This window comes from Cydia amplana, chromosome 9 (assembly GCF_948474715.1).
Source record: "Cydia amplana chromosome 9, ilCydAmpl1.1, whole genome shotgun sequence".
NCBI lineage: Eukaryota > Metazoa > Arthropoda > Insecta > Lepidoptera > Tortricidae > Cydia > Cydia amplana.
In genome coordinates this window covers 12146369-12173053 of record NC_086077.1, presented here as the reverse complement: position 1 = coordinate 12173053, position 26685 = coordinate 12146369, and the positions used below count along the sequence as shown (strand labels likewise).

Here is a 26685-nt window from a genome sequence, read left to right as displayed (position 1 = left end):
CTCCTTGACATATTGCTTTTTCTTATTATTATTTTTCTTTAATTATAACGCGTCTGTGCGCTGTAAAAATAGATTTTTGTCAATTATGAAGTGACCATAAATAGGTGCGTAGCCAAGATGCCAATCGTTTACGCTGCGTAGGTAGCAAGCAAAACGTGTCTCTGTCGCACTAATATGGAAGAGAGATATAGAGAGATTACGCTACGCTACGGAGCGTTAACGATTGGAATTTTGGTTAAACACTCTGTTATATGGTGCAACCTAATGGTTTGAGAATATTAACTTTACGCTCATAACCGTCCCGGGTCACGAAACGACTTAGCTAATAAAATTTTCTGTTTGAACATAACTTTGTTTTTAGGGTTCCGTACCCAAAGGGTAAAAACGGGACCCTATTACTAAGACTCCGCTGTCCGTCCGTCCGTCCGTCCGTCCGTCTGTCACCAGGCTGTATCTCACGAACCGTGATAGCTAGACAGTTGAAATTTTCACAGATGATGTATTTCTGTTGCCGCTATAACAACAAATACTAAAAACAGAATAAAATAAAGATTTAAGTGGGGCTCCCATACAACAAACGTGATTTTTGACCGAAGTTAAGCAACGTCGGGCGGGGTCAGTACTTGGATGGGTGACCGTTTTTTTGCTTGTTTTGCTCTATTTTTTGTTGATGGTGCGGAACCCTCCGTGCGCGAGTCCGACTCGCACTTGGCCGGTTTTTTTAAATGTACCTATATCTACCAACAATGAAATATAAAGTACTTATATAAGGAGATTACAAACGGGATCGCATGACTGGCCTCAGCGAAATTTCTCAGTGTACAAACAGAATATCAAAAGAAGTTTCCTCGGCCCCGGAAAAGAGCACGAGAATTTCAATATCGGGAACTAAATTAAGGAATAACTTACTTTGCTCTCGTTGGCTTTGTGTCGGTCCTAAGACATTATTTGTAAGGAACATTTAAGATGCATATTTTAAGGTATCTGCGTTTTCATTCTACGTATTACGGATAAATTTAATTTAAAGTTATATTTAACCGATTTGGTGCGTATGGCACTGGTCATCAATGTTTTTAACGTGTGGCGTATGACACGATAGGCGTGTCATCATATTCTATGGCGTGAGGTACGCCTGTCGTGTCATGAAATAATTGTTCGCCGCCGCAGCCAAGTTTTCGAATGGAATGGAATTTCGAAATGGAACACGCAACGAAACGGTTTACTGGACCATGTCTAACACTGTTCACAAACTACCAACTACTAAGTAGAAACTTCGTTTTTAGGGTTCCGTAGCCAAATGGCAAAAAACGGAACCCTTATAGATTCGTCATGTCTGTCTGTCTGTCTGTCCGTCCGTATGTCACAGCCACTTTTCCCCAAAACTATAAGAACTATACTGTTGAAACTTGGTAAGTAGATGTATTCTGTAAACCGCATTAAGATTTTCACACAAAAATAGAAAAAAAACAATAAATTTTTGGGGTTCCCCATATTTCGAACTGAAACTCAAAAAAATTTTTTTCATCAAACCCATACGTGAGGGTTTCTATGGACAGGTCTTCAAAAATGATATTGAGGTTTCTAATATCATTTTTTTCTAAACTGAATAGTTTGCGCGAGAGACACTTCCAAAGTGGTAAAATGTGTGTCCCCCCCCTGTAACTTCTAAAATAAGAGAATGATAAAACTAAAAAAAATATATGATGTACATTACCATGTAAACTTCCACCGAAAATTGGTTTGAACGAGATCTAGTAAGTAGTTTTTTTTTTATACGTCTTAAATCGCCTAAATACGGAACCCTTCATGGGCGAGTCCGACTCGCACTTGGCCGCTTTTTTATTACTCAATTTCTTTTATTTTTTCCTTTTTTGCGCCGTTGGTACAGTACGAATGTCTACCGTCTCCAATTCTCCCTCAATTGCTCAAAGGTTAACTGGTTCGCCTTTGTACTAATGACGAATGTTATTTTTCCTGTTTTGTTCTGATTTCTGTAGAATAAAGTGTTTTACTACTACTACTACTACCTACTCTTCTAATATTCAGCATTTGTAATGATTGAATGAAACAATCTATTTATACAAATTCTAAGTTTATTAATACACATACATTACATAATACTCGTATTAAATAGTCAATCATATTCATTAAAATACAAAAGTAAATAAAATGGCGAAGAAAAGGTTAAATATGGGGTATTTCTACACTACGCCAATTCTATTAAGAGTAGACTAATATTTATTTCACTATATGTATAAAGTTGTTACTAGTAGTATGCCATTCCTTGTGCTTCATAGATTTTCACTTCATCCTTTTTCATATCCAAGTCAGGCCTGAAAAGATGAAGTCAAGATGGTTATTGTCAAATCTTTTATAAATACCTATTGTATGTTCAGTTATAGGTAAACTAAGTATTTTGTACACTTACAAGGCCAGCTGCACGGTTTGTTGTTGCACTGAAACAAACATTAAGTATGAATAATTGAATATACATAATGGACTTACTTTTAAAACTTGAGTAAAGACTTACAATTTTATAAAAGTATAGATTTATTTATTCTATGTATTATTTGCTGAGTCGGCCAAGTGAAACAACTAAATGCGATTGAATTTCTTGTAATACTTGTGGTTGGTTCCGTCGTCCGTCGAATGGTTGCAATGGACATTCGTGACGCTTCTGCATGCGTGTGACTTATTGCTTGTAACTTACCCATAGTCGGCTGCTGCTGTATCATCCCAGTGACATCGGCGAAGTACAGCTGGTGGTTGTTCTGTAGCTCCGTGGCCGGGTCTATGTTGGCGGCCTGCACGATCGTGGTCGGGTCACGGCCTCAGGCCGCCATTGAGACATATCATCTTCTGCATGCGTGGGACGTGCTTGTAACTTACCCATAGTCGGCTGCTGCTGTATCATCCCAGTGACGTCAGCGAAGTACAGCTGGTGGTTGTTCTGTAGCTCCGTGGCCGGGTCTATGTAAGCGGCCTGCACGATGGTGGTGGGTCGGGTCACGGCCTCAGGCCGCCATTATGACATATCATCTTATGCATGCGTGTGACGTGCTTGTAACTTACCCATAGTCGGCTGCTGCTGTATCATCCCAGTGACATCGGCGAAGTACAGCTGGTGGTTGTTCTGTAGCTCCGTGGCCGGGTCTATGTTGGCGGCCTGCACGATCGTGGTCGGGTCACGGCCTCAGGCCGCCATTGAGACATATCATCTTCTGCATGCGTGGGACGTGCTTGTAACTTACCCATAGTCGGCTGCTGCTGTATCATCCCAGTGACGTCAGCGAAGTACAGCTGGTGGTTGTTCTGTAGCTCCGTGGCCGGGTCTATGTAAGCGGCCTGCACGATGGTGGTGGGTCGGGTCACGGCCTCAGGCCGCCATTATGACATATCATCTTCTGCATGCGTGGGACGTGCTTGTAACTTACCCATAGTCGGCTGCTGCTGTATCATCCCAGTGACATCGGCGAAGTACAGCTGGTGGTTGTTCTGTAGCTCCGTGGCCGGGTCTATGTTGGCGGCCTGCACGATCGTGGTCGGGTCACGGCCTCAGGCCGCCATTATGACATATCATCTTCTGCATGCGTGGGACGTGCTTGTAACTTACCCATAGTCGGCTGCTGCTGTATTATCCCAGTGACATCGGCGAAGTACAGCTGGTGGTTGTTCTGTAGCTCCGTGGCCGGGTCTATGTTGGCGGCCTGCACGATCGTGGTCGGGTCACGGCCTCAGGCCGCCATTATGACATATCATCTTCTGCATGCGTGGGACGTGCTTGTAACTTACCCATAGTCGGCTGCTGCTGTATCATCCCAGTGACATCGGCGAAGTACAGCTGGTGGTTGTTCTGTAGCTCCGTGGCCGGGTCTATGTTGGCGGCCTGCACGATCGTGGTCGGGTCACGGCCTCAGGCCGCCATTGTGACATATCATCTTCTGCATGCGTGGGACGTGCTTGTAACTTACCCATAGTCGGCTGCTGCTGTATCATCCCAGTGACATCGGCGAAGTACAGCTGGTGGTTGTTCTGTAGCTCCGTGGCCGGGTCTATGTAAGCGGCCCGCACAATCGTGGTGGGTCGGGTCACGGCCTCAGGCCACCATTATGACATATCATCTTCTGCATGCGTGTGACGTGCTTGTAACTTACCCATAGTCGGCTGCTGCTGTATCATCCCAGTGACATCGGCGAAGTACAGCTGGTGGTTGTTCTGTAGCTCCGTGGCCGGGTCTATGTCGGCGGCCTGCACGATCGTGGTGGGTCGGGTCACGGCCTCAGGCCACCATTGTGACATATCATCTTATGCATGCGTGTGACGTGCTTGTAACTTACCCATAGTCGGCTGCTGCTGTATCATCCCAGTGACATCGGCGAAGTACAGCTGGTGGTTGTTCTGTAGCTCCGTGGCCGGGTCTATGTAGGCGGCCTGCACGATCGTGGTGGGTCGGGTCACGGCCTCAGGCCACCATTGTGACATATCATCTTATGCATGCGTGAGACGTGCGTGTAACTTACCCATAGTCGGCTGCTGCTGTATCATCCCAGTGACATCGGCGAAGTACAACTGGTGGTTGTTCTGTAGCTCCGTGGCCGGGTCTATGTAGGCGGCCTGCACGATCGTGGTGGGTTGGCCCACGATTTCTGGCCGCCATTGTCCCATCTCGTCGGCGCTCTCTTGGATTTTCTGCATGCGCTCGACCTGCTTGTAGGAGGGCTCGCCGCCGATGTAGTCGCGTTTGGTGCGGTTGTGGTTGCGTATCTCGTGCTTGCGGAGGTCAGATCTGGACAATAAAAATATAATATAGTTGGTGAAACCATTTCGTCAGTCATTATGAACTAGGAAAGCTATACTCATCCTTTTTTTTGGGTGCTATTACTAGTGTAAGACAAAGATAGTATGATTCTCTCTGTCTATGTTTGAAATGAGACAGTTCTTTGACAAACTATAATTACCAGGATAATGGTGAATGTATACCTAACAAAATAAAATTAATGGGGTGCCAATAATATTCTGCAAAAGCCCTCATTGTGTTTATTTTTTTCATCGTCTGGCCTAAACACTGTAAAAATGTCAGTTTAATAACCAGTCATCAGATAGCTTAAATTGATAAATTCGGTCTGATTGTCCGATATCTTTGATCTGAGTGTATATCTTTCGTTGTATTCGCTCCTGGTTACTCTGTTTTAAAGGGGTGTACACAGATTGTTAAGTTGTAGGATTAGCATGATTCTTAGCTCGTACATAATGGAGGGATTATTTTAAAGCGTTTTTAATGAAACCACTTTTGCTGATAGCTCTGAGGATTTGAAAGCATTGCAATTTCAGCCGCGCCAACACAAAGAAGCGCTGGCTTTTGTTCGACAAATCGTCGGTTCTTCACATGGACTAGGAATCCTCTAGACGGAGTTTAGAGCAATTATTTAATGAAACCGATGCTGCCAAAAATACAGGGGTGCGGGGACGAGGTGAGCGAGTCCCGTGCCGTGATTGGTCCGTTCAAAGAAACGGACGTCACAGAAAGACACTTTGACTCGAAAATGGAGTAAAACTACCGTATATTTGTGGCAGAGGGGGTAGCGCTATTATGCTCAGTCTAGAGGATGTCTTGTCTGTGGTTCTTCATTCGGACAGTATAAAAAGTAACGATATGTATTATTTTGATGGACGTGTTATTAAAATAAATCTGATGTTTATTGTAGATACGAAATAAAAACAAATTTTAGTGAGGGTAAATATAGTTAAATTATTTTGGTGCGGCTGGTGCTCCTGTTGAGGATCTTTTTAACAGATCGAAACATGTCGAGCGAAATTCGACCTAAATTACCTGAGGGACCCGTTATAAATATAACGACGACAGGGCAACCGGCCCCAAATGTAAAGCCCCGTCTCCATATCGCGCGGCAAACCATCGAACATTGGCTCGCGCGGCAGCCGCGCGCAATGGATACCGGGCGCATCGAGTTGGCTCGCGCGGCAGCCCGGTATCCATTGCGCGCGGCTGCCGCACGAGCCAATGTTCGATGTTTTGCCGCGCGATATGGAGACGGGGCTTTACGAATATACCAAAATGTCTAGATCTCTCCTTTCCCCGGACACTTTCTGTTATCTTGCTGGAAGGAGCGAGCTGTCCCTCTCATGTAAATGACTCACTTGTAGCAGAACTCCCGGCCGCAGTAGTTGCAGGTGTGCTTGATGTTCATGTGCGCCGCCTCGTGGTGGTCGCGCAGCGCCCCGTTGGTGCGGAACGCCTTCTCACACAACATGCACTACGGACAATAGAATATGGATTAAATTGCGCTTCATTCTTTGTAAAATACGGTCACATATGACCATACATCGGGGTTTTGGGTGCGGGGACGATTTCGTGTATTTATAACTTTGTTTATTGTAAAATAATTACCAACCTATGAATAAAAAACTGTTACTAAACTCCTAATGTGCTTAAAATTTTTAAATTAGTTTTTGTTTTTGTAGTTTTTACCTATTTTTTGGCTAGTGTAAAACATTCCCGCACCCAAAACCCTGATGTATGCATATGACATAGAAGAACCAGAGCATGAATTAAGTAATAACATTATTACGACCAGAGGTCTCCAACTTTTTTGGGTTACATCCAGGCTTTCAGCTCTCCCGCTATATTTACGAGGGCCAGATTAGGGGGAAAGATCCGGCTCGCTGGCCGTAGTCTTTGTAGATCCCTAGCTAGCACTTGGCAGATACCTAATATATATACGACCCACAAATTGCGCTTTATGGAGGCAACTAAAATATTGGTGGCAAGTAATTATTATAAAAATAATCAGTAATCGGGTCTAAATGGCGATTGGCCAACAACCTAAAGCCCCGTCTCTATATCGCGCGGCAGACTATCGAACATTGGCTCGCGCGGCAGACTATCGAACATTGGCTCACGCGGCAGCCGCGCGCAATGGATACCGGGCTGCCGCGCGAGCCAACTCGATCATTGGCGCGCTCGAACGTGCCGCGCGACGAACCATTCATTGTCGGGTTTTCGACGCGCGGCAAAGGAATGTTCGCGCGCAGTTGGGACGGATGTGTATATATTTCAGTTGGCTCGCGCGGCCGCATACATGGATAATGAAAAGTGTCGTACTTTAATTAAATTATACTGCACTAAACAGTTTCTATGGAACAGTAGTGCTTATCGCTACAGATCATTTTTCTGTTTGGCTATACTTCGTTCCGAATAATTTCTTTTTGTGATATAATATGGTCGATAGTCGGATCGCCTGCCGCGCTATAGTTCAAGATGGTGCCAAAATTGGCTTGCGAGCCAAAATACAGGTTTGCCGCGGTCGAACAATGCTCGCGCGGCCGCCGTGCGATATCGAGACGCGGCTTAACACTAATGTTTCGCCGATTTTGAAAATTAAAAGACCCAACCTGGTTTACGCTTAGCACAGAGACACTAACTAATGAAATTGCTATATCCTCTGTTATGATTTATAGGCAATTCAACTGGACGCTGAACTGCTTTAGGGCTTGTGCACATATCAAAAAGTAGCCGAAAACACCTCGCGTGATTTGTGCACAACCCCTTACTGGAGCGACCCCTCACCTTGAACTGTTTCTCCTGGTGCGTGAGCTTGTGCTTGTTGAGGTTGGAGGGGTTGACGAAGGTGGCGGGGCACTGCGCGCACTTGTACGGCTTCTCGCCCGTGTGGGTGCGCATGTGCATCACCAGGTAGTACTTGTGCTTGCACTTGTACGGGCACAGGTCGCAGTAGAAGTTGAACGTGTCCGTGTGGACCATCCTGGAAGAAAAGAGTTCTCAATTTGTTGGATGGAATCCTTTGTGGGAATAATGCAAAACGATTTCCAGATATATCCATGTTTAACTCTATGTCTCAATGCTTAGTGGCAGAACAACAAAAGTAACATACAACTAAAATTATCTCAGCCTTAATTAATTATTAGCAAGCTAATTATTGTCAAGTGAGGTAAATGCAACTATGGGATTATTGCGTCTCTCCGTTCTTTCTCGAATACGATTGGTCGAAACGCCCTCTACTATGCAACGTTTCATTTCCAAGTGGCTCAGGCTTTATTACTAGTATAGTAGAGGGCGTTTCGACCAATCATATTCGAGAAAGAACGGAGAGACGCAATAACCCCATAGTTGCATTTACCTCACTTGACCTTAGTCTCTTACCCAATGGAAATGATAAAAAGAGCCCTACACTTTGTAGGTTTTTATAAATCTTGCCTTCGCTTTTGTTGGATTTGCCTTAAGACTAAGATAATTAATTACTGTTTTTCTCTCTCAAGAACAGAAACTGGGGGCTTGGGTAACGGGGCCAATGGGAACCATCATGAATAAATATGATTATCTAGAACTTGTAGAAGTAAACTTGTATTAGAGTAAACACAAATACATAGGTATTCGCGAGACGTGACAACTCACATGTGATTCTTAAGGCGCGCAATGATCGGGAACTCCTTGCCGCAAATGTTGCATTTATGCGGCACAGTCTGCTTGTGAATTTGCCGCATATGCTGAGTGATGGACAGCACCAGTTGGCCGCATAGCTCGCACGCGCGCCGCATGCATTGACGTTCGCGACGATGCTCCATTAACTTGTCCTGCAACATACATATTTGAGTCAATCATGTGTTGTTGAATCTTTTATCTCTTGGCTAAAATATGAGGCATTGATATCATGATTGCATGAACCCGTACCCTTTTAGATGTTGCAGGAGTATTCTGAGACAAAAGTAAGAGAAGTGCTTCTTCTTATCATAGAACTGCTGGCGAACATTGCTGGTTATTTAGTGAAGAGTATGCAAATGGTGGCAGGTAAGGGTTATGCAGCATGTGCCAGCTAGAGTTGTGAGAAATATTCACGAGACTACAAGAGAGCCGCGCATCAAACACATACATGTCACCGTGTCATTGTGCATGTCCTAACATGCTCGGTTTGCCATCTCATATGCACACCTAGCACATGATTGGCGCGAGAGTATCTCGCGGTGAGATAGACTACCCGTCTTTTTCTATGTTAATAAAAGAGGGACGGATAGGCTATCTCGCTGCGAGATGCTGTCGCGCCAATCATGTGCTAGTCCGGATGGAATACCATACAGTCTGTACTAGCTATATTTTTAAGTGAAGAATATTTTAAGTTCTAAGTATTTTTGCTGTTTACTTTTACCTTACCTTTCTTACCCAATGCATTTAAACAAATATCAATTTTATATTATTCTCTCAAAAACCCAAACTCATATCTTTACATAATTAAATAATTACCTTATCAGGAAAAGACATGTCACAGGGTGAGCATTTGAATTGCTTAATCCTTGGAGCTTTCTTCATGGAAACCTTCTCCCGTTTCTTCAGCTCCCTGTTTCTCGCTTCATCAATCTTCATTCTTTTCTTCTTCATGTCATGGAGGATCAATTGGAAGTCGTGTTTAGAATATGGATATGTGTGGAATGTTGGGTCACCCATGGGATGTAGAATCTTACGGAACTTTCGGTCTGAAGCCTCACAATTCTTTTTGAATGTTAGTGCTGTCTTTAAGTTGTACAGACATACAGAGCATATGTATTTAGGCAAGGCATCATCAGCTGAAACCTGTAAATTATTATTGATTATTGTTTATTTATTGAACTAGCTTCTGAATCACTTTAAACACAGTACAGTGGTGTGCAGTGAGCATCAATGGTAGTGTTTGAAATAATGTACTAAAAGTGTCTGCCACCCTCGACTACTTTCCCAATTATAGATAGGTATATCTCAACAGTTTTTGTGCATTTTAATATGGAGACATTTTCTTAAGCTATAGGAGAATGGTAGCTGCAGTTGATGCTGACTATACATTATAATTTAAATAAATACTCCTGAAAATCGTCTATAAAAAGAAAACTAAATTATCACATAACTTGCAGACAAACTGATAACTTTTTGGAAGTCAGTTGAAAGAGGATGCAGAAGGAAGTAAGTATAAAATAAAACTTACTGAGACATTTGTTATACTTCTTATGGCACTCATGATGTCGTAATCGAAGACCTTTTCAGTTAGTGGTGTGCAGCCGCCTTTGGCACAGATTCGACATATCATATCTTTTTCCAGGCGCACAGTCTTCTTACTGAAATAGGTACATATTATAAAATCATTAGAAGACTAGTTATGTGACAGGTAGGTAACAAGCAAGGGACAGCACTGTTAGCCAGAAATCGGAAGAGCGGCGGTATTGCATAAGCTAAAGTACAAGTAAATCATGAAATAAAACAGAGTTTATCCACCATTAAATTATTAAATGTAACAATTCGTTACCAGTCGGCTACAAGTTTTTGCCAGTGATCACTGTTGTTACTGCCATCGTCTTCATTACTGAAAGTAGAAGGATAATTGGCTTTGTTGAATTTAGAGAGCATTGATTTAGTTATGTATACCGCCATTATATATAGGGTTCAAAAAAATACATCCACAACTTTTTTCGTTTTATTACAACTAAATAAAGACTAAATACATTCAAACACAATAAAAATAAATCTAAACTGAATAAAAAAAACACAAGGCATAGTCAAGATAGAGAATGTTGTTGTTATTTTATTTTTTTTGAGTGATATAGTGATGCACAAATGCAGTCTGCCCCATTTCTGCCAACTTAGCAACATGACTGAACGAAGGAGAAAAACCGATATTTTTCAAACATTCACTCAATTCACTTCAGCTTCACCTTCAGTACTTTGCGTTGTCTTGTCTGTGGTTCAGTGCAGTTGTCAAATCCTCGAATTACATTATTTATTTACAAAATACGGCTTTATTCTTTAAAATATACTTCTAATTAATACTAGAAGTTTTTGCAGAAAATTTAAGCTCTGTATAACTAATGGCATCGCTACTTTTACTTAGGTCTATGTTATATGCTAACGCTTTGCACAAGTCCAAGAAAAAGAAACAGAAAAAGCGTAAGAAATCTAAATCGTAAGTATTCAAATTATACTACTGCCTACCTGAGTTTTTAGTGTTTCAAATAATTCTTCTGCACGTAAAAATATTTCAGGTATACTAGTATATCGAGTTTCAAAATAGCTCCAGGCATGTGCAGGATATGTGCTTCAGAAAATGGGGATGTTCCCATTTTCAACAACTTCGTACAACCCAATATTGCGGAAGAAATAAAACATTTTTCCGGTGTTACGGTAAGATTTTATAATGTGTATTCAATAGCAAAGTAGAATTGACATGTTAAGGTATTCCTGTAACACAATATTTAGTTTTTTATTATAGATATTATTTATAAATTATAATTGTTTCCAGATCAGCAAGACTGATGCCATGACACAGATGTGTCAAAACTGCCTTGATTTACTCAATGGCTGTATCATGTTCAGGGATATGTGCCAAAACAATGACAAGAGATTGCAAGAGTTAGAAGAGATATCTGTGAAAGAAGGTAAATTCAGTCTCAAAACAATGTACTTACCCTTGACTACTTAAATCCTGCATGGTTACATTAAGGGCCACCCCACATTTAGCGTCTTTGAGCGTCGGCGTCTACAACTCTATGGCCGCTGCTCGACGCTACGTCAACGCAACTGCACAGTGACGTCATTTTCCATAGCGCTGACCAGACGCCGACGCTCGAAAGACGCTAAATGTGGGGTGGCCCTAACATTAAGGATACATCAATAGGGATACATTACAATCATATTCTTTGCAGTGAGGGATAAGTGTTAAAGGAGGAAAATTATAAATAGTTTGACATATTTTTACTTCTTTTACAGAATATGTAAAATGTGAAAGTATGCAAAATGATGATGATCAAGAGCTTAATGACCTACCTGACGAACACAATGAAGACAGCAATGACTCCTACAACATACCCTCGCCTACATTTTCTGATGGTGCAGCTATTTGGGGCTGTAATACATGTGGAAAAGACTTCTTTGATATGGTGAGTACTGATGGATTGTGTAATGCAGTGAAACTCAATGAACATTATATTGTGTTTTTACAAAATTGAACTGAAATGAATTTTGATCCATTGAATTTTTGATACAGCCCTAGATTAGGACTTGGTGCTCCTATGGGATATGCACGCATTGTCACTGCCAAGTTAGTGCTAACTTAACATGTTCAAAGTCCATTTACGGTTAAAGATTCTTTATTCTCATAAGAATTACAAATTCACTTACATGAGACACACAAACACAAAGTCCATTTACCGTAGTATGTTAAAATTTCATTGTTCAAACATTTAGTTTAGTGCGGCTCAAAACATTGGATACCGTGGCATGCAGAGACAACAGTATTCCTTAAAAAATATAATGCTATAATTCCTTTCTAGGTTTCCTATAGTGACCACCTATCGCGTTGTCCCGGAGACAGTGTGCCAAAACCACCAGAAGAACTAACAAAGAGAAAATTTCTTTGTGACATATGTGGTAAAACATGCTCATCCAATGCTAGTTTACTAGTGCATATGTAAGTTCTCACATGGTGTGATATAAAACCTTATGTTAATTTACAACATATATTACGTTAATTTAGAACATATTGTATATCAGATCAGACTCAAAGTAAGATATAATTATAAATTGTGTACCTACAAGGTAAACAGTAAATACCCTATAAGGTATACTTCTATATAATTTGTACCCACTTTATAACTTATTTGTGGCATGCAATAGACAATTCTGTGATTCAATGACCTATAAAGTGTCGATTCACACTTTCACAGTGCCAAACGTGTACTGCCAGAAATTGCATCATGTTTAGTTTCACTATCAGCATGGTGGCAGCCAGTATCTGATTGTCACTACAAACTGCACTGTTTCTTAATTTTTTTTTTGATAGATTAAAACTGTTAGTGGTATTTGAATTTTACTAAATGTTTATACAACCATTCTTGAGGACTTAATTATTAGTTCTTACCTCTTGTAACCCATGCACTGCCAGTGACCCCCTACATGGGTTCATATACTTACTTTACTCTGGTAGGTTCTCTATTCGTAGGCTCTTTTCGCTACATACGGTTTTTTCCATGTTATCGGCTACGCTGGTAGGTGGCTGTTCATAAATTACGTCATCTAATTTTGACGAGTTTTGACCCACTCCCCCTAAAATCATCCAAAAATCATGATTCGAATGACCCTGTATCCTCCTACGTCATGCTACCCCCCCCCTCCAATTTGAACTGACGTAATTTGTGAATAGCCCCTAGCGCGTAGTTCGCGCTGCTGGGGCACTGAATGTGTTAAAAATGATAACATTTATTATTATTTATAGTAAGGTGTTACAATCAATTAGCACACAGTCTATTCCAGGGGCATCCATGAAAACGTATTTCCCTTCAAATGCGACGTGTGCCCATACCAAGGCCGCACCATGGACCTGCTGAAGGTGCACAAGAGGTCCCACATGGCCGACAAGCCGTTTAAGTGCACGCAGTGCCCCAAGGCCACCACCACGTCCAGTAATCTGGCCAAACACATGCGCCATGTGCATAGCACGCAGAGGCCTTTCAAGGTATCTATAGCTGGTCAACCAAATCTTGTCAGTAAAAAAAGGCGCGATATTCAAATTTTCTATGGGACGCGATCTCTTCGCGCCTACATTTTTCAAATTTGCCGCCTTTTTCTACTGTCAAGATCTGGTTGACCAAGTATACATACACACACTCATGGATACAGACATACAATGTACTCGTAATGGCATTACTCATAAACGGCTGCTAACTTAATCAGTTGATGATCGATTGTCCCTATGTGTCGTTATGCCATAGAGAGGGACAAACGATGATCATCAACTGATTAACTTAGCAGACGTTTATGAATAACGCTGTAAATCTTTATACTAAGGGTATTGATCTTTATTTTGGTGGGCGGAATGTTCACTTTTGGCAAGTTAATTTGGTGCTGGTCAAGCAAATCTTGTCAGTAAAAAAAGGCGCGAAATTCAAATTTTCTATAGGACGATATCCCTTCGCGCCTACATTTTTCAATTTACCGCCTTTTTCTACTGGCAAGATCTGCCTGACAAAGTATTTTTAAGCGACAGATTGCAAATTGCATTACCAATGCCGTGCCATTGGGCATTACCAATGCCCCCAAAAATGGGGGGACGAAAATAGTTTTTCTTTTTCACGAACCAACTTAAAAAATATTTGAGCATTGACGATCCCTATCTTATGGCATTGTCGAGTTCCCTGCATAAAAATGTCCAAACCCTTGATAGGTACACCATGAACTAGCTTTCACTTGACCTTTCAGTAGAATAAGTAGGTATGTCTGGCGTCAATAACTTAAGTAAGAATTTCATAAATAAGTTCAAAAACAGGATTCAGGGTAAAGAAGAAGACCAGATTTTTTTGACGGGTATCGCTGCTTTAGCCTTGCTACAGGATTCACATGCAAATCATACATGACTCATACCAAGTTTCGTTTCAGTGTACATATTGCGACAAGGCGTTCTCGTACCAACACGACATGAAGCGACACATCAAGGACATACACCTGCGGCAGGGCACTGTCGAGTGCGACGTCTGCTACAAGAAATTCAACACTAAGTAAGATTCTATAGCACTTTCCTGATATAAGTTTTAGTTGACTAATTCCAAAAATTGGCGCAGATAATGGTTGCTACGAAAGCGCCTGTCATGTCCCCTTTCAATCTATAGGGAAATCTATGTTTTACTGGAAACATTGGTTTTGGTCAGTCTTGTTTTCTATCGATATATTTTTACGAGTTTCGAGCCCATAAGGTCCGATCAAAGTCGCTCGCCTTACCACGAGTCTTATTATACCAAAGCTTAACAATACCCTGCGCAAAATGCGCGAGCTATATGGTCCGTGTGCAAGAACCATATAGAAATCCGTAAGATATCCCTACAGTATGTATATATACCTCCACTAATTTACATACTTACTAGGCGTTTTCTTAGAACAACACGAAGCGAGCTTATCCTAAAGAAGATCAGACATCGAATTTTTACCTTCCCTTTTCTTTGAAGGTAGGTGGTACCCAGGAACATCATGTTTTCTTGTACAGTAGACGTTAAGTTATATTTGCACTTTTGCTTGTAATAAGGCGAAAAATACTAAGATATGCTAGACGTCGACTGTACCATATCATAATATTACGACCGCTTGAGAGAGTACAATATATGTAGTAGTTATCAAGTTGTCTGTTATTATTAACTGTCTCAATAAAAAAATACTTGTGAATAGTTATAATTTATTGTTAATTTTATGGGCTGATAAAATAAATGGAGGGGCGTTACAGACAGTGCGCAAATAAATGCAATAAATTAACCTTTAAAATATACAAGAAAATATTCTGGCTCTACGTGCAGTAGTCGCGACCATACCTGGCGTTCTGTGGGCCTCATTAGCACTAGCTATACCTACAGAATTTCACAATTTAGCCACGATGTGAGATGCCATGCCAAAACGCTTCAGAAAGATAATTTAGAACTTTATAAAAATGACATGACTCTAAATAGGTACCTATTACATTGCTAAAACAGTTAATGAACAACCAACTCGTACAAAGCACGGCCTGATATGTTTTAGTTTGACAAATTTTAGCTAGAAACGTGGATCTTATCATATCTTATTATATGTGGCTTTCCACAGAGAAGAGTCCTTATGCATAAGAACCCTTCTCTATTCAAAGACACTATCAAGATTTACGCCGTGGGGTCGATATAAACTGCTTAACCATTTTTATCATTGCAGGAAAATACTACAAGGCCACCGATGGAAAATTCACAAAATCAAAGGGGAGCGGCAAGGGCGCCTGCCGTCGTACTTGCAGCACCAAATGGAGGAGCAGGACCACCACGACCAAGAGGTCGCCATGCGACATATGGAGCAGCCCTACTGATATTCATAAAACATATACTTGCTGTTGTATTAAATACCCGCTAAGGACAGTACCTACATACTGGCAGTAACATAGTTGAGGATTATTTGGTGGACACGATCAAGCCGCGATGACGTTATACGATCATATGAACAACTAAACTTAACTATTATGAAACCGGTTTTTAATAATTACTGCGTTATAGGGTAACACGCTCATTAATCGGCACCCAACATGACAGCAACAGGTTTAAAGAGGTTTTGTTGTTGTCATCGGCCAAATAATACATTGAGATGGAAGCAAAAACATACTCTTATTTTACGGACACCAACATGAGAGATGTTTAAAATATACATATACATAGTTATAAATTCATACATATTTTAATTTTATTTAATTATTCGTATAAGGAGTAGACGTCACCGTTTTATTTCTTTGTTGTATGCCGAATGTGCTTAAGAGCCTAAATAGTGCAATAGAAAACAAATGTCAAAAACAACTTATTTTTGTGTAAGCATCCCTTATATACCTTCTCGTCACTAGTATAGACGTATAATATAGGTTTGATCGTTGTAAGACACAATTAAATTTTGGACTTAGTCTGCTCAATTCGGATACATTTACGAGTACCTACCTACTCAGTGTTTTGTAAAATAAAGAATTTAGTATTATTTGTAAAACTTGCTTTCTAAAAAATTACAGAATAAAGTTAAAAGCTGTCATATTCAATTTTTGTATTTATAATACTGCTTTAAACAACACAGATAAACGATCATATTTACACTGCTTCTTTGGTGGTTTATAAATTAATATTTTACATTAAGTTATTTTTACGTTCAGTGTATTTATAATATACCTATGCAAATACCTGCGGAATCAAAGTACGATATACCTACATATTTGATTTTATTTATTTTATGAGAAATAGAGATTATTTTATGCGCCATTGGTAATTTATTTAATTGATACGCTTTTATAGCTCAATAAAAATAATGAGCTGCTATCATCACACTAGAAATAAAGTCGTACAGAGTCAAACGCGTCCCTTCTGTTTTAATAAAACATGAAGTTTCTTGTCTTCTTTCTTGTTTTGAGAAGTTGTATTGCATTCGACTTGCCTCGCTGCCACCCAGACTTAAATATCGACAAGGATCAGTATACAGTATCTGACACTTATCACTTAGGAGATGCGCTACCTACGGACGCCCACTATGATGTATATGGAAACTTATTCTATGTAAAATCCGGGAGTAACGATGATGGTTATTACTATGACATCTATGTTGTCAAGTTTAAGACTACAACCGCCCAGAAAATCAAGGGTAAGATTAAGTTTTTATAAGTTTTCCTCCTTTTTCTAAACACCTGTAGAATCCCTTAACTGCTAGCTTTAGTGCTTCCCTTCATTCACCGTTGTTGCGGAAAAATAAGTTTCTTGTTCACTATGCATAATTGTATTTAATTTAATTAAAATTACTCGCTAGGACCTCCAGCGTTTAATGACTCAATATACTGCTTATGGTCCTTCGAGCCGGATATAAACCAGATACCCATAAATAAATAAATAAAACTGTAGGGTAAAAATGCCTATTACCGATCTGCATCTGTCTAGTTAGCTAGTACAGCCAATGCCCTTTTTTTGGCAGTATACAGTAATTTATTTAATTTTTGCGACATCAAATAATGTACAACTTTGTATTTTAAAAGGTTTGCCGGAAGGGCTAAGCTACTCGGTAGCGGTAGACAAGAAGGATGCCAAAGTATACTTCGGCACCGAAAAGGGAATGTTCCGGTACGACTATGCCACTCACAACGCAACTCAAGTATCTGACTCCTTACTGAAAATAAACATGATTTTCGTCGATAAAAACGGTAATAAGTACATAACTAACAGCAATAATGGCATAGAAGAGCTATATTTGCTTGATGGCGAAAAGAAGATTCGTTTTAACACTTTAGAGGCGTTGAACGAGTTGGCAATCGATGATAATAATAACTTCTACTTCATCAAACACGAACAGCTGTTTGTCTTGAAACCAACGCAATCGATGCCCTTGCACATTGGCAACGTGACATACACCGGCGCGGGGCAAATCTCGTTTCACAAGGATAACGTATTCGTCGCCAGTGACCATTTGGTTTATTTCCACGAGAATGAGACTGGCAAGATGAAATTAATCTCAAACGTTCCAGATCAAGTTACGTCTATAGCTTTTGATAGGACGGGCGATTTTGTGCTCGGTACTCGCGGTAAACTGTTGAAGTATAAAAAGAATGAGTGTTACATTAGGAAAACTAACGACTCGTCTGTATACAATTAGCTATAGAAATCATTCCGTTTATATTATAAGACAAACAGACTTCACTTAATAAACGAAATAGGAAAGTTTACTAAATAGAACAATACTTTGTAGGTACGTTTAATAAAAATCCCTCTTTCTAAAATAACAATCTTCTCATTTTTGGCAACTAAAGTAGGTACACAGTATACTGCTCAGCGATTTTGCTCACTGTTTATAAGTAGCAAAGTAGGTACCCTTGTTCGAGCTGCTGAGGTGAAAAAAATATATTCATGGATTTGCAACGCGAGTGCTGCTGACTGTCTCTCTTTTAGGCGCCATTTTTATAAGTTATAACAGCTTGTGTAATAGTATTTTAGATTTGTTTACCCTACATGTGTAAATTCTGCCAATATCAATAAAACAATTTGTATTGAACAATACGTTTTATTTTCATAGTTTAAATTATTACCTATAATTACAGCCAATTGCTAAACATAGCTCAATATCACCAAGCCACGTAAAAGTAAAATCTCTTACATGACATTTCGTTTAGATTAGAAAATGGGAAAACAGGGTAAAACCAGAAAGCTATCTGTTCTGTTGTAGCCTTCAGTTATTGGCATATTCTTATTAAATTGTTCGGGTGACGTTATCAATCATTGGTGGATTTACCCTATTTTCCAGTTCAGTTCACAGTAAAAAATATTTCATTAAAATTTATTCAACACATTTTTTTTGGGGCTATTCTCATAATGTAGCATCCAACCAATGGACACGTTTAGATTTTTCTTTATCAATAATACAGTATAATGTTAACTTAAACATAAGGGTGTGATTACATTTAAGAAAATGCAGCAATACAACCAGTGGGAACAGCTTGGCAGAACCATCAATGGTGGGTTACTTATGACCCTTTGCCTTTACCCTACTTAACTACAAAACCAGCAATCTCATAAATAAATAACTAATTTTTATAATACCTAGACCTAGGCTCTCCGAAACTTGTCGCGCGAGTGACTTAAAACAAGTGAGTCTAAACCTAAAAGTGGTTCCTAACCTTTTCAGTCCGGTCACCCCTATGACCAACTACGGAACCTGATTTTACCCCTCCTCCCAATGGTAATAAAACATAAAACGTGTACGTTTGTTGTATTGTTATATTAGGTTAGCTTATTACCCCCGTAAAATACCAGTTTTACCCCCACGGGGGTAATTACCCCCAGGTTATGAACCACTGGTCTAAACCATAAAATTATTCAATAATTTTTATAATATTCAATAGTTTAAGCTTTGATGTTATGCTTATTTACAGATGACATCTAGCTAATGATCCCTATACACAATCGTATACAATATTTGCTATATTAAACAAGTGTTAAAAAGAGCTGTGTAGTGTGCACATGCACACCGGCATTTCCAAACTGAGGACTCCCTGTCCATTTGTGGGAGATTTAACTGCAGATTTTCACAAGATATTTTAGAATTTCCAGTAAAAACAGGTTCTTAAGTGTTTGTTTCAAGTATATTTTCGTAAGACTGGCATTTGATGACATAACAAGAACGGCATAACAGTTTTATATCGCAAAACTATGTCATCAATTATCATTAATATCATATTTATTTATAGAAAATACATTGCATGATTATCATTCTTATGTAGGTATATTCATGTACAGCTGCATTATTCTAGTATGATTGACCTCTTCATAAGTCTGTGTAGGTAGATTTTTTCCTATGTGGTGTAGTAAGATATACACATAATTGCAGGATTTACAACAAAATACTGCATAATTAAATAATATGGTCATTCAAAATCCATTGATGTTCACTAAAAGTAAATTCAAACATTATTGTAACAGTTTAATCACAAGCAAGCACCTAAATCAAGAGTCTCCTAACTTTTTGACCAAAGTTCCACAAAGCTAAATTTGTCTGACCCTATGGCTCACCCTCTTCCTTAGGTAGGCCATAGTTTGGAGACCCATAGCCTAACTAAAAAGTTAATACTTAACTCAGAATGTTATCAAATCAGTGGGGCAATATGCTCTGTGATATAATTGGAAATGTTAATGGTTGGTTTTGCGAATTAGTAAGAGCCATTGGTTGGCTAGTGCTGGAGATGGTAATCTGTTGAGTGGAGGTTTGGTGGACAAGTTGCTGGGCCGATGGGACCTGTTGAGCAGCCAGCTGCTGAGCTGATTGCTGGACTAACTGCTGAGACTGCTGTGCGGCTAGGTGCTGCGCCGATTGTTGTGCCGCCAAGTGTTGTTGCGCGGACTGCTGCGCCGCCGCCAAGTGTTGTTGTGCGGACTGTTGCGCCGCCGCCAAATGCTGCGCTGACTGTTGTGCTGCCAGGCGCTGGGCATTCTGCTGCGCCGCAGCAAGGTGCTGCACGGATTGCTGTGTCGTAAACTGCTGTTGCTGCGCCGCTAGTTGCTGCGGCAGCGCCGTCTGCTGCACAAGCTGCTGAACTGTTGTTTGTGACGCATTGCCCATTAGCTGCTGCGGAGGCGGGGCCAGTGTCAACTGTGCCGGTGTCACTGCTACTACCGTCTGTCCAGCACTCATCAAAGTCCCTGAATCACTCACTTGCATTAACTGCTGGGCACCTGCACTAGTCACTATGAGTGCTCCCGAATTACCCATCAACTGTTGTGTTGTACTTACTGTCAACAATTGTGGGGCGGGAGTTAGCAACTGAGCTCTGGATGCCGCTGGCGCCAGCGCTAAATTTGGTGTTGCTGCAGCAGGAACTAATGTAGGCAATGCACCTGATAGGCTCACTACAGGTGTCATGCTAACTGTAGCTAAGGACACAGGAGCTGAAGTTCCATGGCGGGATGTAATAATGCAAGACTGTTCACCCCTATTTGCAGCTGCCTGCTCCAGTAAAAACTCATTCATGGAAGTCAATTGAACATTTTTTTCTGTCAAGTCTGCTACTTTCTTCAGCAAAACACTGATGTTATCATGTAGTAGTTTAACTTTATGGTCTAAGGAGTCACAGTTTTGGCATATATTTGGTGCAGGTATTTGATTCTCTATGGCCACGTCTTCGTAAGTGTAGCGCCTTACTTTGCATTCAGGCGGTGAGTCTTCATCTCTTAGCATGTGTGGTGGACGATTGTAATGTGGTGGTGGCATGTGTAGCTCAGGATGGCGTTCATTGTTGGCTGGATGAAGAGGGTGAATCAACTTGCATTCAGGGTTGGAGCAGGAGCCGTGTATATACGCCTGGCATACTGGGATCATTCCATATTCCCGAAAATCTGCCTGAGGAAAGTTGCCCGTGGAATAGAAATGCGCTTCCTCTTCCAGCGTGAAATGCAGGAACTTGCAATTGTTTCTGAAACATCCTTTATTCTGATAGTCGTGACAAAACCGGAACAATTCTTTTAAACGATTCATAGGTGGCTTTTCGTGAGTATACCGACAATTTTCCCGCACGCAGCAACCCCGGACATAATCGCGGCAGATGTTGGCCAGAGCTACTTTTTCGTCGTCGGAGATCATCGTTCCGTCGTTTAGTACCATTACGCCTCTTAGTAGTAAAAGTAAAAGACCGCTGTTTTATTGTGACTTCATCATCTTCCGCGTATGAACAGAAAAGAAAACAGCTCTGATGCCTTGGACCTTACAGCGCTAGTTCGTATTTATTTCTCCTGCGTCCACCACATTCGTGTCATAACGAAACTCACACCACATATTTTACAAAAAACATTTCACGTTTAATATAAATCATGCATAAACTGTTATAAAAAAATATAAGCTGCACTGCATAACATTTGGCAAATTGATTGGCATTACAATTACAACCACAGATCAGATTCAAAAAATTGAAAAAATCGGAATTGAATGAAATAAATAAAATGAAAGGAACGAAAAGAATCAATCAATGAAGAAATGAACGAAAAACGTGTTACATGTAATATGGGTACAACACTATGTCCGCACGCTGATTCGCCAATCAAATCAAACTAATCCCATTCTCAATTCTCAAATCCAATCCAATCATTCAAAAATAAACATGGCGGCATGGTGGTAATACTATTACTATATTAGTGAATTGAATATTTATATACCAAGAGTAGGCAGTAGCCGATTTATCGAATAACGATAAATTATATTCAGGCCTGCATCTGTATTTATTTAAAATAGATATATCATATTTCAAACATACGTACGATGCCGATTCATAGCATCGTAATTCAGAACCAACACAATGAAGTAAGTCAAATTTTATGATCAATAAAAGCTCCACATGTTGTTTTTCAGTGTCATTAAAGTGCGTTTCTTTCAGATAAGATTATAGTGAAATGTTCAAACAACAAGTGTCGCCGCGGAGCGTCCACCCGTACCAGACGACGATGGTGCCGCGAAGCGAACAGCAGTTCGTTTCTGCAGCTCAACAAAGGGCCAAGTTTCCTTGGGCGGAAGACATCAACCCGCCCGTATACCAGGTCGCGGGAACGGACAGCTCCACCTCAGACACTGCTTACCATGTAAGTATTTATTATACTTATGTTAATGTATCTCACAGAAAGTATCTACTTATAATCGAAACTTTTCAATGTGGTGTTTTTTTTGCAAGATAATTATAAACACTACCTTTGCCTGACCTACCTATGTTTCGGTTTTGTAAATCCTGCATAATCTTTTAATGTTTGTGAATAAAATTATGGCATTTTCATTTTTAAAATTATATCATACATACCTATTGTTCCTGAAGGTCTATCATTAAGGTTTGTAAGCTTAAAAAAGGTAGGTTTTGGCTTACATTACAAATCAGTGTTTGAATTTAGTGTTCATAAAAAAAATCCAAATGGAAGAATATGCATGACCTATTAAGTAGTAAAGTAACTGACAGAATTTGTCTTTTTCAGGTTCCTCACTACTATAATGAAGATATAAGAGAGTATGGTCCACCATCACCTGTCTACCAGTCTCCATATGGGGCTGGTACATGGAGGAGCTACAAAAGAGGCGAGAAGCTTCCCATGCACACGGCAGCGTCACAAGCATACACCTTTCCCGAGTGTGCTTCAGCATTCTCACTGCCAATATGTGATATGGAAAACCGTATGAAGCCTCTTGGAAGGTCACCGGTGCCTCCTATACCTTCAGCCAGCCCTGAACCCATGATTGGTGCCTGTGGCGGCCACTGTCCTGGATTTGAATATGTGTGCTATTACATTTTACAGGTAATTTTTGATATTTTGGCATATCATTAGCGAATAAGTTTTTGGGGACCAATCAATCACTACATAGTATAAAACAAAGTCGCTTCCCTGTCTGTCTGTATGCTTAAATCTTTAAAACTACGGTTTTTTTAATAGATAGAGTGATTCAAGAGGAAGGTTTATGTATAATTTGTTAACCCGTGCGAAGCTGGGGCAGGTCGCTAGTAATTATTAAATGTGAAATCATAAATTACGGGTTACATTGGAGCTTTAATTTCTAGTCATAGATCTTTGAATTGAAAGAATAAGTATTAATCATTGATTTTTTTTAGGTGATATTTGTTGTAGGAATATTAACTGGGATCTCATTGTGTATCGCTGGAATTGTGTTAAGGCGTACCAACAGAAATGGAGACTTAGGAGTCTTAGTTTATATAGGTAAGAATTTAGTAATATTTGCTGTAAAATGATGCTATAAATATTCAAATAAAACCATGTTTTTTTCCTCCATGAGGCATCATTTAGCCGGGTCCACACAGTTAATGCTTAGTTGGGAGTACTCAAGTAGCAAATTTTGGTATAAAATTTTAAAATTGTTTTTTTATTTGTGTTGCAGGATGCCTGTCTTCCTGTGTGTGCTGTGTGCTGCTCGGCGTGCAGTGCTGCGTTCGGCGCGAGATCCGGCAACGTAAGCTGCGCACCAACGTGCACATACCCTTACAGCCCATACAGGTTACTACACAAATACTTTTTTAACAGATAGATTGAGTGAACCCAACGGGTAGAACCGTTTGAGGTGTAGTTGTTGGTGCAAAGAAATAACTATATATTGTGAAAGATAACTAGGTTGTTGAATAAGTGATACCACCAAGTCCTCTGCCCAGCAAAAGCTTTAAATGGCGGAAAATTTATTCTAAGTTTAATAGCATCGCTCGCAGATATGTCTGCTTGTTAAATATAAATTTATTTATTAAATATTTTCTCTAATACATGAAGTGAAAACTAGAGTAAACCTTAATTTCTTCTACTTATAACATGAAATATTGTTACAGGAAGCGCCTGCACCAGCTTGTCCATTATTGTCATCCACACTACCTCATAGCCAAGTATATAGGTAAGTTTCTTTCTTGTTTAGTAGTTTAATCAAAATTGTCTTAAGTTTTTTGACTTTCGTCCTCAAATTAAGTAACTACTATTGTTCTACCCGTGGAAAACCTTGACAGTTTTAGAATGACAGTAGTATAGTGCTATTTTGTCTGCAATACCATAGAGAAATATAATAAGACAAGAGTGCTCACTCCATACATCAGTTACACTATTAATTTCAGTGTCTACATCTAGCATCGAGTAGCGGAAGTATCAGTACTGCTACATCTATTGTCAAGTAGCAGTACTGATAGTTCCGCTACTCGATGCTAGATGCTAATGTATTTTTGGTAAGTACTAAAACTGATGTATGGAGTGAGCAATCTATGTATTTTTTTCTCTATGGCAATACACTTAATTTCTCAATCTACAATTTAACCCTTTTCTCCACAATGTATCAGTCTTACAAGAGACATAAATTTACATATTTTTGTTTTTTTTTACATGGATAATTTTTTTGTTCTGTCAGGCACAAGTGAGGAATTAACTCATGATATTATTATTTGTCAAGAAAAGGGTTTAAGGTGGAAAGGAAGCAAAGCGAAAAGTTGCTTTCTCAGTGTGCGCTTTGGGTTTGTACAAAAATGACTCATATACTTGGTCAACCAGATGTTGACAGTAGAAAAAGGCGGCAAATTTGAAAAATGTAGGCGCGAAGAGACATAGTCCCATAGAAAATTTGAATTTCGCACCTTTTTTTACTGTCAAGATCTGGTTGACCAAGTATATGTAATCCAATTTCAGACCAACTGCCATTCTTTGCCAAGAAGAAGATGTGACTGGAATTCCCTGGTGGCGCAGAACTACAAGAGACTGAATAGGTTTAAGTTTGTTTACCTTAGTGTATATGAAATTATATTTTGTGTAACAATTAAGCTAAACTAATTGTTTTTTTTATTATATAAGAATGTTGGAATGACATTGAAATCAAATAATAAAATCATAAATCTCACCTCACTTTTTTATTTGTTACGAACATATGAAATAAAACAGCATAAGTAATTAAGAATATGAGATATATTCAATTATCATCGTGAATAACTAATAAAATCATCAAAATTAAGTACATGCAATAAAGAAAAATATAAATTATGTAGGTACTTCAGATACATATTTTTTGTAAATAAAAATATATTAAACAAAATTCACTGCAGTTACAAGTGAATTATACTTAATGTTCATTTATAAACAAGTACATAAAGAGTTAAGTGTGAACTTACATTTTACATAAGTAATCTTTCTATAATTATTTCTCCACATATATGTATTTACACGATTTATAAAAATTGCAACTGTTTCTGAAGTTATACTTGTACATTAGTTTCTTTATGTCTAAATATTCAAAAACTATTGAATGATTTTCAAGAGAGCTTAACATAATATCAGTTTCATATAAATTAACTCCTATACAACACAAAACAACCTCTAAACACGACCATGTTACCAGCAATTTGCGCTTACAATCTACTCAGGACGGCCCTAACCTAACTCAAATCATTTCAATATTCGAGACGAGAAATTAAATAAAAATAATAGATCTTAAAATCTTGAACAGATTGATAAACACGCTACACTTATGTTATTCATTTCGTATATGAAATAGAAAATTAGATTTTAAAGTAGATTAATACTTTGAGATACATATTTTATTTTGATAAGCTGCAATTCAAAATAAGCAGATCATTTCAAGACAATGTCTTTCTAAGATACAATAAATAGGTAGTAAATATAGATGTCTATATCTATACATTACTCTGGACGTTAATTTGGCCACTTGTCTGTCACTAATTACTCGTATTAATTAAGACAATCCTTACCAAAACGTGTTTCGACTAAGTAACTTCGCTTACAGTAATTACTTACATTACAACTTGATTAATTAAATGCATACAAGTAATTTGAAGGCGTATTTTCGAGATAAGTTCATAATTCTAAATAAATTTGCCTTCGGCAGAACACCTGGACTTGCTAATTATTGATACTAGAGGTTTAGCCCAACATGGGATGCGAAACTATCAACGTTTCTACCACTGTACATCGTTGTTAACTGATTCCTAGTATACCTAATAACTTCATAGTGGATAGAACAAACGTGCTTAAAATAATACTATCACACAAACAAGCACACATTTGACATTTTACTCTGTTGGGTAATCATAATCAATCAACACTTTGTACCTCGAAATGCACATCATACAATGGTCACAATTTCTCGAGTGGCATTACTAGACACTA

At 39.3% G+C, this 26685-nt stretch overlaps 5 protein-coding genes across 5 annotated transcripts; 3 read left to right on the top strand and 2 right to left on the bottom strand.

Moving 5' to 3' along the window:
• Positions 1-2206: 2206 nt before the first annotated feature.
• Positions 2207-10462, bottom strand: LOC134651115 (zinc finger protein 93-like). Its single transcript, XM_063506121.1, has 9 exons — positions 10305-10462; positions 9987-10116; positions 9275-9601; positions 8432-8610; positions 7586-7781; positions 6157-6272; positions 4521-4786; positions 2429-2456; positions 2207-2333 (listed from the first exon to the last, which is right to left on the bottom strand). The coding sequence occupies exons 1-9, from the start codon at positions 10427-10429 to the stop codon at positions 2267-2269; spliced, it is 1434 nt and encodes a 477-aa protein (XP_063362191.1). The 5' UTR covers positions 10430-10462; the 3' UTR covers positions 2207-2266.
• A 309-nt stretch (positions 10463-10771) lies between these two features.
• LOC134651136 (zinc finger protein 676-like) lies at positions 10772-15879 on the top strand. The gene is made up of 8 exons (XM_063506161.1): positions 10772-10958; positions 11038-11176; positions 11295-11430; positions 11762-11931; positions 12325-12461; positions 13304-13505; positions 14426-14544; positions 15716-15879. Exons 1-8 carry the CDS (start codon positions 10864-10866, stop codon positions 15861-15863), a joined length of 1146 nt encoding a protein of 381 aa, XP_063362231.1. The 5' UTR covers positions 10772-10863; the 3' UTR covers positions 15864-15879.
• Positions 15880-16781: 902 nt separating this feature from the next.
• Positions 16782-18163, top strand: LOC134650767 (uncharacterized). Its single transcript, XM_063505701.1, has 2 exons — positions 16782-17164; positions 17550-18163. The coding sequence occupies exons 1-2, from the start codon at positions 16906-16908 to the stop codon at positions 18161-18163; spliced, it is 873 nt and encodes a 290-aa protein (XP_063361771.1). The 5' UTR covers positions 16782-16905.
• Positions 18164-20108: 1945 nt separating this feature from the next.
• On the bottom strand, positions 20109-21694 carry LOC134650765 (zinc finger CCCH domain-containing protein 10-like; the record flags this gene model as incomplete). Its single annotated transcript, XM_063505700.1, has 1 exon — positions 20109-21694. A coding segment is annotated over one exon (1542 nt), but the record flags the coding sequence as incomplete, so codon positions are not given.
• Positions 21695-22222: 528 nt separating this feature from the next.
• Positions 22223-25407, top strand: LOC134650716 (uncharacterized). Its single transcript, XM_063505649.1, has 7 exons — positions 22223-22351; positions 22425-22626; positions 23008-23325; positions 23637-23742; positions 23921-24036; positions 24357-24418; positions 25195-25407. Exons 2-7 carry the CDS (start codon positions 22441-22443, stop codon positions 25265-25267), a joined length of 861 nt encoding a protein of 286 aa, XP_063361719.1. The 5' UTR covers positions 22223-22351; positions 22425-22440; the 3' UTR covers positions 25268-25407.
• The last annotated feature ends 1278 nt before the right edge of the window (positions 25408-26685 follow it).

What these genes read in the sequence shown, in the direction of transcription:
- LOC134651115 (XM_063506121.1), bottom strand. Translation starts at nt 10,429, where the DNA reads ATGGCGGTATACATAACTAAATCAATGCTCTCTAAATTCAACAAAGCC. An exon ending in GAAGTATAACAAATGTCTCA is followed by an intron (nt 9,602 to 9,986) that starts GTAAGTTTTATT and finishes AATAATTTACAG; the next exon opens with GTTTCAGCTGATGATGCCTT. An exon ending in ACATGTCTTTTCCTGATAAG is followed by an intron (nt 8,611 to 9,274) that starts GTAATTATTTAA and finishes TGTATGTTGCAG; the next exon opens with GACAAGTTAATGGAGCATCG.
- LOC134651136 (XM_063506161.1), top strand. Translation starts at nt 10,864, where the DNA reads ATGGCATCGCTACTTTTACTTAGGTCTATGTTATATGCTAACGCTTTG. An exon ending in AAGCGTAAGAAATCTAAATC is followed by an intron (nt 10,959 to 11,037) that starts GTAAGTATTCAA and finishes AAAATATTTCAG; the next exon opens with GTATACTAGTATATCGAGTT. An exon ending in AACATTTTTCCGGTGTTACG is followed by an intron (nt 11,177 to 11,294) that starts GTAAGATTTTAT and finishes AATTGTTTCCAG; the next exon opens with ATCAGCAAGACTGATGCCAT.
- LOC134650767 (XM_063505701.1), top strand. Translation starts at nt 16,906, where the DNA reads ATGAAGTTTCTTGTCTTCTTTCTTGTTTTGAGAAGTTGTATTGCATTC. An exon ending in AACCGCCCAGAAAATCAAGG is followed by an intron (nt 17,165 to 17,549) that starts GTAAGATTAAGT and finishes GTATTTTAAAAG; the next exon opens with GTTTGCCGGAAGGGCTAAGC.
- LOC134650716 (XM_063505649.1), top strand. Translation starts at nt 22,441, where the DNA reads ATGTTCAAACAACAAGTGTCGCCGCGGAGCGTCCACCCGTACCAGACG. An exon ending in TGTGCTATTACATTTTACAG is followed by an intron (nt 23,326 to 23,636) that starts GTAATTTTTGAT and finishes GATTTTTTTTAG; the next exon opens with GTGATATTTGTTGTAGGAAT. An exon ending in AGGAGTCTTAGTTTATATAG is followed by an intron (nt 23,743 to 23,920) that starts GTAAGAATTTAG and finishes TTTGTGTTGCAG; the next exon opens with GATGCCTGTCTTCCTGTGTG.